The following is a 14,916-nucleotide window of genomic DNA, read 5'->3' as shown; positions in this document are numbered from 1 at the left end:
TTTAGATGAGCATTAGATGTGTGTTCAGAAGTGCCCAACTGGCAGGCAGCTTATGAGACAGAATGGCATGGGATTAAGCCACAGAGGTCTCTTGATTGATCCACAGATCAAATTTGGAATGTGCCCACCACCTAACCAGACCAAGGGCTTCTTCTCACTGCCCGTGGTGAGAAGGAAAGCCCAGGAGCAATGCATTCTTGTTTTTCTGTTTCCAGACTGGCACTCTTTGGGGCAGAGATTTTTCCTCCTTCATTCTGTAAAGCACATTTTTAATGCTTCACTAGGGCTGAGAATGGCTCAGTTCAATTTTTGAAAGCAAATCTGGGGGCCAAATTAATTTGCTCAAAACATGGCACATAACTTGAAACGTCAGAAAAATATTCTACTGGAGCGGGGGACTCCAATGCAGAGAGCCATGTGGAAAAATGCCCCTGCACACTCTCAGCTCTCTGGGATCTTTGGATCCTTGAGTACAATCCTAAAAAATGTGTGGAGCACTTATAGTAGGAAGGCGGTGAGAAGTTCTCGAGGCTGGAGCGTGGCCCCAAGAGGGAACGCCTTGGCTCCCACACTGAGTCCACCCTTCCAAAGCATGGAAGGAGTCACTCTCTGGAGAGAGAAAGCCCCAAAATTACTTGATGGGAAAAAGAGGCCAAGAAATCAGCCAGCACTGCTGGGTCCTGGCTCCCAGCAAAGGACTTAATCCATTTTGACATTCATTTGGGTGAGGGAAGAGCAACCTTTCTTGTTTCCTGACAGAAACATCTCCAAGTGCACCAAGAAACTTAAATATCATGACCAGGAATTCAGGTCTCATTTAGCTCTCTAAAGAGGAAATAGCCAGCCCAGAAAAATCCAAAGAGCACCCTGCTCCTTCAGAGAATCAAAGGAAGGTTTTAATTTCACACCCTGGAGCTCCTTCTGCTGGTTACTGTGAAGACTGCAAGAAAAGCTTTCATAATATATTTGGATCTGGTAACTTCATCTTCCCAGGCAGATTATAAAATTGAGAAAATCCAGCACATTTATTCCAATACTAACTGAAATGTTCCTGTGAATTTCTTATTACTGAAATTCATAATAAATTGGGCTGAATATTCTAATTATAGCTGAATCAGACCAAACCTGTACTTTTAGCTTTCATGTTAATTAATTAGGGTGTCAATGCCTAATTCAAGAGCCTAAACAGAAAAAAAACCACATTCTCTTGGGAGCCGAGCAATGCCTTGACTAAAACGTGGCTGAGAAATGTGAAACTCTGATGCAAAGACCCGGGAAGTTTTATGGCAGCCTGTGTTAGGCTCCTCCAGAAGAGGACCCTGAATCATGTTTTCACATTTCATCTGAAGACAGGCGTGGGGGGGTTTACTCTGGCTTCTGCGCCAAACAGAGCCATCTTGGAAAGCCATTATATCTTCGAAGGAACCCAAGGCTTCCAACCCTTCATTTGCCTTGGAGCTCCAATGCAGCAATTATCTCCTGGTCCAGATGACAAAGCTATAACCAAAGGGTGGAAAGGGCAGAGGACCATATTCTACCTAAACACTAAATGTAGGAACAGGAGAAAGTTGTTCAGTATGATTTTTTAAAGAGGTAAAGTTGTCCCATCCGTGTTGCCAAAACGTGTGAAGCAATGCAACAACGTGCTTGAACCTGTCCTTTCCAGAATGCTGCAGTGTATCTCACAACTGACGGAGTGGGGATCGCAGTGCATCTATGAGGCAAATATACACCCAAACACAAAATGTAGGGGAAGCTGTTTGCAGAAAGTGCAAATTCTCAGGAAAGGACTTAAGAGAGAAATGCACGTAGTCTAGCTTCTGCAACACCATTGATCTGGTTACTCCACCGATTGATCTTCTGGGTTCACAGAAGATGACTGAATCATAAGCTAATGAAATGAACTGGATTTGCAAACAGACTGAGAACAGCAAAACCTAATTAAGTTTAATTAGCTGCCCAGAGTCACTTCCATAGTGAGATGGGCAGTGTATAAATTTGATATAGATAGATAGATGATAGATAGATAGATAAAGGTTTACATCAACTAAGCTTCATGTGCAGCTTTGGGTCTTTAACTAACCTGGTTCAGAATGATGAGAACCCAGTCACTGAGGATGGGGTTTTCTGTGAATCCACATCCTCAGCCCAAAATTGCTAGCTAATAAAATTTGCTGAAATGAATTTGCAGTAGGAAAATGGGAGAATGGATGACACCAGAATCAATCCTGATAGCAAGACCTGCTCAGCAGTGGATTCTGCTGGGAAGTTCTGAGATTTTCCTTACGAGCGATATTCAGGCAGAGGTTGGGGGGCCATTTGTTGGGGGGCCTGCAATTTTATCCTGCACTGTGCTAGGTGGGGTGTGGGACTGGCAGGTGTGCTCCAAGGGCCATCAGGTGTGCAGAAAAGCTGATTCTGGCTTTCCACCATCATCTCAGGAGCAGTCAGTAAGTGTATTTCCTCCATGCTGGTCCCGCAGCTGGAAATAACCCGCTGGAAGGAGAACCGCTGGAGAACTGTGCATCCCCAGGACCACCCTGCCTTCCACATGCTTGTCTTTATTCCCAGATGACTGGGCAAGTTTCAGATCGCTGGGAGTCAGGCGGCATATACATTTTGATAATAATAACAATAATAATATTGGTTAGAAAAGATTTGTTAACCTTCTGCAACAAAAAAACAGAGCGTTGTGGCACCTTAAGGACTAACTAGTTGGATTTTGGGATAATATGCCTTTTTCAGATCATGTCCAGTGATCAACCACTTATGAAATGGACACGAAACAGAATACGGGTCGTGTGCTAATACATTTGCTACACGACTGCCCTTTGAAATACGAGGCTGTTTGTTTCTTTCTGTAGCAAGGAGGAGTCAGTGGCTGCCCCCGCCTGCCTCCTATCAGCACCAGCCCTGGCTCGTGGATACTCTACCCCAAAATGGCTTGCAGCCTCCCCCACCCCTGACAGAAGTCTGGGAATGAGGCGTCACCCTCCACTCCAAGTCACCTTAAATGCAAGTCAACTTACCCTTTCTCCAGGATCTCCTATTGGGCCCACCGTCCCAGTTGTTCCTGGCGGGCCTGGAAGTCCCTGATGGAGATGAGGAAGAAAGAACATCAGCTCCAAGGAAGAAAGGAAGTTCTCATACTCATCATGGAGGGGAAAAGCACAAGAGGGACCGGTTTACTTCTGCATGGTCAAATTGACCTTGTAAGGCAAGCACGGAGCACCACATTCATCATATGGAAGCAATTGCAGGCAGGAGCAGCTGCCTTCTGCAAACTTGCTTGAGCAGCAGGGGAGGAGACCCACCTACGTTACTGGGGCCAAAAAAGAGAAGAGACGCAAGCAACTTACTGCTGGGCCTTCCGGGCCAGGCGGCCCTTCGAGAAGCATGCCCTGAAAAACAAGGAGGAGGAGGTGAAAAGCACAGAACAGCACCAGGCACTCTGGATTACAAATATTTGCACCATTTGTTTTGTTTATGGCTGCAAGAGAATGGTTGAATCCCTCCAGAAAATCCCACTGAGCCTCACCCCAACTGCCAGCATTGCTTACAAGCATCTGGTGCGTAAGAGCAAGAAATGGGCAGGAGGGAGGGAGGAAGACGAGCATCACAAAACTTACTAAGCTCATTTTTTGTGTACTTTCCACCCAAGGATTTATGGAATTGGGTCATATATGGATGCTGGTGTAAATAATACTTGAAATGAGCTGACATTATGGTCCCTCCAATAATCTTTGGGCACTAATCCACAATTCCTGACCATTAACCGCCATGGCCATTCTCCTCCACAGATCTGCCCAGGTGCCTTTTCAGGCTTCAACTTTGTGAATTCCAGAAATGGGGAAATGGTAAAAAATTACAATATTGGCTTGTGCATGGAGGACAGGAGATGAAAAGCTGGAGATGCTAGGGCCATGGATCCCAACCCCAAAAATGCTGAGGAAGTTCTCCTGGTTTCTGCATATCAATTCCAGAACAGTTTGGGAGAACTGCCCAGTACCTTCTCTTCATCTCTGTTCCTGGCCATGTAAAGACTACTTGACGAATCACAGGGCACTCATAGACAACTTTTTGGGCACCAGGGAAATGAAAGAGGCCATGAAGGTACTCTCAGAAAACGGCCACCTGGAGCAAAGTTTCCTCTTCCCAAAATGGCTGCGGTGTTGGGAGCCTCCTCATTTGGAACACTTCCCAACAAAAGATTGGGTTACACTCCCCTTTCCTCTTTAATTTCCCAAGAGTCTGGTGGGACTCGAAGGCATCTGAAGACATGTCCAGGGGCTGCTGCCTCGCAGGAAAGGCAGATGAGGAATGCCAACAAGAACATAGAAACGGGGTTGCTTCGGAAGAAGAGGTGGCTGCCCTTCCAAACTGAGGCCAGATCCCTATTTTCCAAAAATGTCTCCAGCTCCATGAGGGCCTAAAAACATTCTTGGGAATGAAGTTGGGGCAGAACATGCTTTGCAGTGCAGAAGGCCACCTTCCCACTTATTTGTGGTTTAATGCCAAAAGCATCTAAAGAAAAGTAGCCAGGCAGGGCAAGGAGTCAGACAGATGTCCAAGAAGGTGTGCAGAGGCCCAGAGAAGGCAAAGCGCACCTGGCTGCACACTCCAAACACAGGAAATCCAGATTTGTTACTTGAAGAACATTGAATAGCCACAAAACAGACAGCGAGTTGGACCAGGAAGGAGCACCACCCGATAATTCCCCAGCTGACACCCTTGACTCTCCTCAGGCTCCTTGAACTGCAAGACAACCACGTACAACTGATGTCACCTGTATTTCCACCTCACCCTTCACAAATGCTCACCAGCAGACACACAGACACACATACCTCATCCTTTGAAGAGCAAAGAGTTTTAAATAGAACCGATTATGGGGGAGACCGTAGTCCACACACACACACACATACCGCCTTATACTGATTTGACTTCTAGCACTGCACTGACTGCATTTCCCAAGGGAGAAGCAGTGAAGACCTTTCTCCAAAGTCCAGCAGCCACCCATTCCCAGCTGTCCTTTCAAGGAAGGTTATGGTTTGGTGATGGCAGCAGCTCCACCAAGGAGACAAAGGGACGCTGCCCTTGCTGCTGCTCTCTAAAAGCAGATACAGGTTGTCTGTTCAGGGTGGGTCCTTCTTTCCCAACAGCCGATAATGGCGTCTTCTGGGGACAAGCCAAACAAGCCAGCATTTGGTCCTGTTTAACTTTTGGCCAGAGTCCTGCAGGCCAGAGGTTTGCAAGGAGCTGCCAAACGTTTGCATGATGATTAAGCTGCTGAACTGCACTTTGTTCTCTGGGTAACATTTGGCAGGGCGAGGTTTATGCAACCACTTCACAACCCTGCCGTACTTGGTGTAGGCAAAGCTCTGGGGTCTTTGGGGAGGTTCCTCTTCTCCCCCGTCCCACCGCCTGTAAACACTGTTCTCCAGCAAGAAGACCAAGGACAGAGGAAGTGGCCATTTCTGGAAATCACCAACTGCCAGGGGTGTTCCTGGCTTCACTTCTGTCATGGGCAAAGGGGGAACAAAGCCAGAAAACGCTGACTCCCCATGTCTGATAGGCAGCACTGACCAAGCAAATGGGGCTGGAGCGGGCAAGCAGGAAAGGAGAGGAGGCCAGAATGGGAGGCCAAGGCTGTTGTGGGGAGGGGGGCAGGGGGTTGTGAGGGGCCCAGCTGGGCAGGAGCAGGGACCTGAAAAGGGAAGTCCTGAGCCGCTTGCAACCTCAGCGGAGGCACTTGCACAGCGTGTTTTTCCTGCTTCCTGAATCATCCCATTTTCCAGGTTGGCACAATATAACAAATCATTAATCTGTTATATTAATTACAACACAGACCAGTTTGGGATCAATAAGCAGCAAACCTTCTCCAGGGTTAACACCAACCAAAGCCAGTCAGTCACAGTCTGTCGCCAAAATAGTTTACCATCTTAAAATCAATGGCCAGCAGCCACGTGGGCAACCAAAACAGAGATGGCAAGACACCATCAATAAGGACATGCAAATCGAGGGCCTGTGCCCTGAGGATGCGGATTGGGCAAAGTGGCGTTTCAGGATCTGAAAAGCAGACCCCGCGATAGTGGGAAAATGCTAGGAAGAAGAAGAAGAAAGCCAATCAGTCACAGGAGTGCAGCAGCTGAGTCTCTAACCGGCCTGGATAAGCATCTTGTCTGAACGCAGCAGCAGTCACTGCAGGGGCTCCCGGTCTGGGGTCGGCCTCTTGGTGGCGGGGCCACTCGGCTTGGGGAGGACAAAGCAAAGACAGAGCCAGAGTTGCAGCCACGGCGGCACAGAGATGAAGGCATGGAACAGCAGCTGGGAGACCCAGATCTGGTCCAGCCTCAGTGGTGGAAGCTCCTTGGCTGACTGGTCACTCACCCTCTCCCAGCCCAACTACCCTGCAAGGCTGTTGGGAAAAATAGGAGGAGGGAGCTCTATATACACTGCCTTGAGCTCCCGAGGAAAGATGGGACAGAAACTGAACAACCAAACAAAGGGGTGTGTGTGTGTCTATGACACACGTGTCCAGGGACAAATTCTGGTTCATTTCCTGGATTTGGGGGACGGGGATTTCCTTGTTCTTTTAACTGTGTTAAGTGTGTTTTAGGAATTATACTAAACAGGCAGAAAATGTTCCCTGATGTTTGGCAATTGTGGCCAGAGGAGTTTCTAGTGCAAAAAAAAAAAACTAGCACAGGGTTTATACACTGGGCTTTGGGTGGTTTTGCATAACAAATCACACATCAATACATTTATTTTTTAGGCTTTACCCAGTCACCCACACCCTTGCTACCTCATGGCTAGATTACATGGAGCTGCCCTTGAAAACCCCCCAGAAGCTTCAGCTGGTGCAACATGCAGCAGCCCAGGTGATTCTGGCTCCACTGAGGTTCTCCCACAGAGTACCACTGCTGTGGGAGCTGCGCTGGCTGATGGGTGGCTTCTGGGGGCAATTCAAGGGGTTGGTCATCACCTCTACAACGCTACACGGTCACAGCCTGGATATCTCCACTGCTGCCATCTTGGGACTAAGCCTGCCCATCCAGGAAGATATGGCAGAACAGGCTCGCTAAGGGTCCCAGCACTAACAAAATGTCATCTGGTTTGAACCTCCTCAGTGATGGCCCCCTCCTTTTGCCAGCTTAACCCTGGATTACCATACTTTGAACGGCAATAAAAACAAGGCTCTTCCAAAAGGCATTGAGGGACAAATCATGATGAACGGTGGAACATCAGATTGATTGTTTATAAATGTATTAATTGATTTTCACGTTTAATCTTATTCTGTTAATACTGTAAGCCACTCAGAATCTCTGGAAATACAGCACCAAAGATGTTGTAGATATGAATGAATAGTCGAACAAACAAATATGTTTCAGCTTGCTCTGACATGCAGAGAAGATGGAGGGAACTCTCAGCTGCTAACTTTCTGGCATAACCAGGTGGGGCAGCGTGTTGTATGACTCAGATCTCTGTTTGTCCTGGAAAGGTTAGAACCTGGTTTGCCTTGTCCAAAAAAACAAACAGCTACATTAACAAAAAACAGTAAACAACAAAAGCTATGAAGTTGAGGTAGAGTTTGGGAACTGAATGATCTTAAAATAATTAAGACTGGGATTAGTGGACTCGTGCTTAATGATTTTTAAGGCATCACAAACCTTTCTCTATCTGCACAAAAGATTAAAGTGCTTTCTATCAAAGTCTAAACATTTGCATAAGAAAAAAAAAAACCAGTCCAGTGGTTGTCTGGATTTCTGCAGTAAATTGATTTTCTCTAGGCTTGCATTCAGATGTCCAAATGTACTTTATGTGGCTAAAAAATAGGGAAAAATAAGTTGCTGAAAATAAAAGTTGATGAGTCGAAAACTATCTACCCTTTCAACACATTAGGGTGCTGGTTCACAAAAACATGTTCATGCTACCAGAGAGATGGGAAGGGTGGGTAGAGCTTACGCTGAACTACAGATCGGCTCCTCTTATTTCTACTGCTCACGCGGGAGATGGCAAAGGCGCGGCGGGAGAGGCAGCTTTCAACATTTCTGTCTCACAGCCCTGGATCAAAGCTGGCTCTCCAGATGCTACTGGACTATGATAGCCATCGTCCCAGGCTGGCTGGGATTGCTGGAAATTGTAGTCCGAGTGAATCTGATGTGCTTCAATCACCATCCAATGAGTTTTTCAGTCAGAGGACATTAATTTAGGAATTTAGGCTGGTGTGGGCACGCTCCTCCCCAGTGGTCCTTGGGCACCATCCTCCAGGCCATCTCTGCTTTGGCTGGCAGGAGAATTTGGTTCTTTCAAGACAGGATCTCTCCCTTTTTTCCCCCAGGTCACCAACCTGATCCCCAGTTTGGAGACCTGAGTCACCCTGAGCAGTTGACGTAGGGAGCTGGGTTGCTCCATGCTGCTTTGAGGGGTGGCCTTCCCTGCATCTGTCAGCTGTTTTCAGGCTGCTTTTGAACAAGAGTTTAATGCACTTCTGGAATAGTGCTAAACCTGTGTCCAAAAGCAGCCCAACTACCAGCTGATCCCAACTGGCTCCCTTTGAACACACCCAGACAAAACAGCCATTCACCAAAGCTCACTCCTCCCCATCTCAGGTAATTGGCAGACGTCTTCCCTCTGGGTGGTGGGTGACATTTAATAGGAGGGGAGGGACACACATCCAGGGACTCCACCAATCCCTGTCTTCTGAGCTTTGCACATGGTAAATAAGGACGGTGCCTCCTGACGGCGCAATGCCTGGGGCAGGATAGGGACTGGCAATGGGGACGGCACGTTCTATGCTGATCTAGCTCATGTTGTCTCAAGGACTGGTGTAGAGGACTCCCTCTCCCTCTCTGAAAGAGAGCCTCAAGATGAAACGTCATAGAGAGATGCTACACAAAGCTTGGGTTCTTTGTGTTCTCTTCTGCCCTTGGCTGCTGGGCCTGGAATAAAGCACCGTGGTGCTCAGCTTGACAGGCACAACACTAATCCCATCAGATGCCGCTGACACCTACATCATGCGTCTTCTCAACAGTCAATGCAGGGGTGCACCAGGCTGAGATGGGACTGAAGGCGGCCAAGCTTTTTCTCCTTTAAGATCAACTCAGCAGCAGCTCATTTCCACATTCAAATTCTCTATGGATCCTGAGCAAGGAGAGATAGCGAGTGCTTCCTGTGTGCAGTCTCGGGCCTGAGGCCTTGACATGCAGCAGATCATGTGGCTGAAACTTGCCACTTTCAGCCTTCTCCGCATAAGCAATTCCATGCAAAGGAAAAGGCGCTGGTTCCACACGCCTCTGCGTCAGAAAAAGAGAGTCCTAGTCCAGCCTATTTCCATATATGCAAGAATCCAGACCTCCAGATAAGAGGATTCTGCCCTTTCAAGTGATCTCAGTATTTCCATCTGCCATTTCAGGCATCTCTCCACTTGCCCCATCATGAAGCAAGGCCAGACTGTGCAACGATTAGCAAGATTCATTGGTGCACAGACTAAGTACCCAGGTTCTGGTCACTGGAGGTTTCCACAGGAAATGTGGATTCCTCAGCTCCTGTGCTATGTGGCTCTGCAACAGTTTCTTTACCTGCCAGGCAAGAGCACTTACTGGCTCAATGATCGCCGGCTCTCCCTTCTGCCCTTTTTCACCTCGAGGTCCAGTGATCTGTACCAGAGAAGGAGAAGGGAAGTCAGGGGAGTGGGATAAAAATGAAAGCAGGGATGCATGGAAGACATAAATGCAAAGCACTAGCACTTTATCTCTGCATTCTGACTTCTGATGCTTAGTGAATGCACTATTTAATTTACAACCATTTGGGACAGTTCCTTTAACAAGAGACTAGCATGTCAGATATCTCCTGGGCCACCCCCCCATGCTGAATTCTTCCCGCCAAAGCCCTGGTGGCTGCTCTTACTTTGACCCAAGCTGTATATGTCACCAAAAGCCACTTTATTCTGTGTTAATCTTGATACAGGGGCAAATGGTAGCTGCATCCTGAACTTGGAATTTGCTCTGCATGTTCAAAGAAAGCAGTGAAATAATGCCAAACCACCAGTCCAGGTGTTGGGACTTCCAGATTTATTGGGACTATCCAATTATATGCAAAAATGTAGACCACCCCGGTCAAACTTTACGTTTCAGTGATATTCACTGTTTTCTTCTTTGTAATCTGTAAACAGTTGCACAGAAATGGCAAGAATAGATTCAAATTTGCAGAAAGGTATCTTGTTTAGCTTTCTACTCTGGAGAGGTTATGTCAGCTTCACTTGGGGATTCATTGAAACCTTCCTTTTGACCAGGAGCACCTAAAATTTTGCAGGCAACAGTCCCGCCCAGACTTCTCAGCACAAGATCCCAACAACTCTGGAGGAGGAGAAACTGGCAACAATCCATTTCCCCAAGAGCTCAATCTAACTTTCTGACTGAGGCAGAGTCATTCCTCACCCCTTCATAAATGGTATCCTGGTTAGCAGGCATTCCAGGTCCAATATCAGGAGAGTCAGTTCTGTCGAAGTAACCGTCATAGTATCCTTCCTCATACTCAGTGAGAGAGAAGTCTTTGTCAGGATCTTCTTCACCTTCACTTACTCTTCCTGTGCTCTGAGCAAATAAGCATAATCATCATCTTCAACATCATCATCCTTCTAAGTGTTACATATTTTGTCAATGTTGTTAGTCACTGACTGAATAAATGTTACTATTACTCCTCCTCCTCCTCCTCCTCCTCTAAGAAGGAAGACAGAAGGGGGACAGAAGCAAAAATGAACTTCATTATAAAACATCTGTGCTCATTTTTGTGTACTAATGAGAGCATGAAAGGACCAGGTTCATTTTTAAGCAATCTTTTGCTGCAGAAGTGAGGACTCTTTGGTAGATTTTCAAAATGTGTCAAAAAACAATTCTCATGAACTGCCAGCCAGCCTGGTCAATGGGAGTTGACATCCAAGATACCTGAAAGGCACCAGGTTGGAGAACAACAGTCTAACTCTTTTCAAACCACTAAAACCACTTAGTTATCATAATATAGTGATTTTGTCTGCCTCTGTCCTGCCAAAGTGTGATCTCTCCTGTGTGCTCAGAGAGATCAAGTTTCCAAGCTGCCCTGGAAATTCTGGTTTTATCTGAGGAGAACTCCCTGTGCTGATCTCAGTCTTCATCTTGGGTGGCTCTGCTTTGCTAATGGATCCCTTTGCAAAGGCAGGGAGAAGAGGGAGTGCTGGGACCACGGCACAGGGGCAGAGTGGAGTTCCAGGACTTCTAGCTCCCACATAAAACCTGTGGCCCTACAGCAGTCTTTCGGCCAACACAGCCTGTGCCTGCTTGATGTCTCCTGCGTCCCACCTGAAGACTACCAGGCTGAGTCCACAAATGGCCTGGAACTGTACCGTGACTTAATTTGGTTTGGGCATTGCACAATGGTGAGCTGACCCAGTTGTGGCCTACTCCAGAAACCACATTATACAAACTTAGAGTGAACCACAGGCTGGAATTTTGTTTCTTTTTTTCATCCTGCCCATGTCTTGCCCATGTCATTGGCTTGAGATTCCTGGATTCACATGTTGCCTTACATCCTAATGTGGTCAGGCTGAGTTTTGTTTCACAGTCTGGTTCACACATTGTAGGTAACACAAAATGTTATCCCACACTACACTAAGACAATTCAAACTTTTCATATTAGCTGTGGGTTGTAAACCATGCTTCATGGCTTGGGATATTATGTGAGCATAACCCAGACTCCTGGGAATTACTTAGACAAACCCATGCAGGTTTTTTGGCAACGTTTTCAAAAGTAGTTTGCCACTGCCTTTCCCCAAGAACTAAGAGGGACTGGCCACAGCCACTCTGTTTCTGTGCCTGGAGGGACTAGAACTCAGGTCTCACTGCTCCTAGGGTAGCACTTTAGCCACTAGATCAAACTGGCTTTATTCTCAAAACCATTAGTCTGGCTTTATAATTGCTCCACATTTTTGTTTCACTAGCCTCACATGTGACCCTAAATATATCCTCTAGAAGATGCAAAACAAATTACATCAGTTTCATTGTAGGTGACAACTGTGCTGGTGGGAACTTCTGCCTCAATGCCACCTTCTGGGAGCTTATCAAAATTGTCAAGGTCTTCATAGGTGAGATCTTCGTATGGGAGTGGCGTATAGTACTCATCTGTAAGGGGCCCGTAGTTGTATTCATCTATCAGCAGATCATCCTCTTCCTTGGGAGTCTCCTTCTGTGTCTTCTCCACCACCAGTGGGGGTGTGGGTGGAGGGGTGAGGTTCTGTTTGAAAGAGGAGACAAGAGGAGGGTGAGTGGTTACAAACTCTGCCCAGGACAGCCAAGTGGCTCAGACGGGCAGGGAGGGCCATCCACGTAGCATTCTGTGTTGCAGTGCTAGAAATCACATACATACAAACACACGGATGGCTGGAGCTTTCCTGTTTTCTCCAAAAGTCCCCACAGAGTGACTCAATGGAATAGAGCATCCCAAGAGGGAAGCACATTCAGACTTGCAAGATTCTGCTACTGTAACCTTATAATAAAATTAGTATTAGCATTAATGACTTTAGTTTCCTAGTCTGGTTTACCCTGAAGGGCTGACATCAATCTTGAAGAAGTCTCAATGCGCTCCCCCCCTGAAGATAAAGGGGGGCCTTTATCTTCATGAGAACTAGGAAGGGTCTTGTCTGAGGTGCTTTCTCGGATTATGGTTTTGTCCCAGACTCAGATTTCTTTTATCTGACCATTGTCTTGGTAGCTGCTCTCCCTTCTATTCCTCAAGGTTATTCCTTCTTCCCGTTACAGCAATGTTACAGACCCCTGGAGGAATATCGATGCTGGTAACGTTGGACTGGCTTCCCTCCCAGCTTAAACCATCCTTCCTAGGAGATGGAAGATCAGGCTGAGAGGATGAGGCTTCCCACGTGACAGGACAACTATCTATGTTCTGAAACCGAAGGGAACAATGTAGGAGGAGAGCTGTGTTAATCTACAGAAGCCAAAAATTAGGAGGGTCTGGTGCACCTTTTCCAACATCTACATTCCCGAAGCCTAGGGCTACTCATGGTACCATGAGTCACTTGGAGAAAACCCTAAATGAAATTATTTAAAAACCCATCTTCCTTGGGTTTATAGGATAAAAGCCCATGCACATAAGGAAAATGGAGGTTGGTGGAGATGATCCACTTGGCAACCCAACAGGGGCTGTTCCTGGACAGGACAGAAGCATGTCCTGCAGCCTTCCTTGGTCCTTGGAAGGATGCCCTGGGCCAGCCTGCCCTGCGCTTCCATCAAGCCCCTCAAGGCAGGCAAATTCAGGAAAAAAGAACCACTTGGACTTTTGGAAAGGTCTTTATTGCTAGTCGGGTGATGAACAGGAATTTGAAAGCCTGCCAAACAATTTGCAGCTCAACTTACACCTGGCATAATTAAGACAGAGCTACTTTGAGTCTCTTTCTCATGTTTCCTTCCTCCCAAGCACTCAGGAATCTTTTCCTGCTTTTCTGCTTCCTCCTGTAATGGTCCTGCTCCCTCCTCCATGTTTCTGGGATCTGTTGAACATTCTGTCACACCTTCCCTCCCACTTGACCCACATAGACACACTGGTCCATCTCACTGTGGCAGACAGTCCCACCATCTCACAGTCCCTTACCTCAGTGGTTTCAGTCATCTCCCTGGCTACCTCATCAGTTTCCACAGGTTGGGCAGTGGTTGGGATAGCTTTGCCTGTGTCATCCAGATCCTCATAATAGGGGTATTCATAATAGTAAGTTTCTCCTTCACCTTCCAGGTTCCCATTACCATCTGGGTACTGTGAAACAAGGAGAGTGGTTGAAATGACAGGCATCATTACAGGACATCATTAAACTGGAATTCACTATAACAGGACCTGAAGAAGGCAGGAACTTGGTTGCTGTTAAGGGGGCTGGCTACACCCACAGGCCTATCAAGCATTATTGGTCTTAGCCCAATGGTGGGAGAGAGGTCACCAATTCCTGCTTGCAAGCACCAAAGAGGCATCTCTCTTTTCACCTAAGTATCCCACAGAATGACAGGGCTGGGCACATTCCCCAGTACATGCTTACAGTCAAAACCACAGCAGCATAACTATAATTTTCTTTCTAAACCCTGGGCAAAGTAATCTCACTTTTCCTTGCAAACTGCTTAAGGGCCAAATGGAGGTATGTGACTGCAAATATCTCATTATGTCCCAGAATTCTGCTCTCTGACCTGTTTGGTTCCTGAAAGATGCCATGTCATCTAGGAAAATAGCGTTACAAAGAAAGGAAAAAGAGGTCTGCCCTCACTGGGACCTTTTCCTTCACATCTCCACAGTTGGTGCAAGGAAAGTCAATGTAACTGTATCCATGGTTGAGAAATGAATGACTAGAATTGACATGGTGGTGCCATTCTTCCGAAGTTTAGGAAGCTTGATAGTTCATTGGAGTTGGTTTGATCCAACTGTTAATCAACTTCAGTGATAATCCCCACGTACTGATGTGCTGTGCTGTGAACAACAAAACTAACAAAAATGTAACTTTCATTTATAATAGTTAATAGTGGAATCTCTGTGAATCCCAAGTCATCATTTACAGATGATGCCTAGTGCTTCTCTGTAAGATTTACTCTTCTGGGCTTTCTTCCTCCCAATCCATCGCCAAGGCCACATCTCTGCACCACAGCACAGGGCTCTTTGGTTCTGAATGCAGATTATCGTTGGAAAGGATGAACTCCCACCTGCAACTTGAAACATGGCCCATTTGCTCCCACCAACTCATTCCTCCTTTCTTCTGCTGGATGTGTAGATGCAAGTGAAGAGCGCTCACCCAGTCAGTGGACTGCAGAGCTAGGAGGGGTCTTGGGTTGATTTTCTGGATTCCAAGGGGAAGTTACACAATTTTCAGGGCAGGGGCTTACTCATAAAAACAGCGGC

General features: G+C 46.8%; 1 protein-coding gene across 2 annotated transcripts in view; it reads right to left on the bottom strand.

Moving 5' to 3' along the window:
- COL5A1 (collagen type V alpha 1 chain) overlaps window positions 1-14,916 on the bottom strand; it is a 234,267-nt gene that overhangs the window by 117,999 nt on the left and 101,352 nt on the right. For both annotated transcript variants that reach the window (XM_063316318.1, XM_063316317.1), the window contains exons 6-11: window positions 13,636-13,794; window positions 12,022-12,264; window positions 10,437-10,592; window positions 9,600-9,656; window positions 3,360-3,401; window positions 3,030-3,092 (exon numbers count right to left, since the gene is read on the bottom strand). In XM_063316318.1, the coding sequence (XP_063172388.1) occupies window positions 3,030-3,092; window positions 3,360-3,401; window positions 9,600-9,656; window positions 10,437-10,592; window positions 12,022-12,264; window positions 13,636-13,794 (720 nt within the window). The remainder of the gene's footprint in view (window positions 1-3,029; window positions 3,093-3,359; window positions 3,402-9,599; window positions 9,657-10,436; window positions 10,593-12,021; window positions 12,265-13,635; window positions 13,795-14,916) is intronic.

Source organism: Candoia aspera, chromosome 16, assembly GCF_035149785.1.
Source record: "Candoia aspera isolate rCanAsp1 chromosome 16, rCanAsp1.hap2, whole genome shotgun sequence".
Classification (NCBI taxonomy): Eukaryota; Metazoa; Chordata; class Lepidosauria; order Squamata; family Boidae; genus Candoia; species Candoia aspera.
This window is presented reverse-complemented; position numbering and strand designations above follow the sequence as displayed.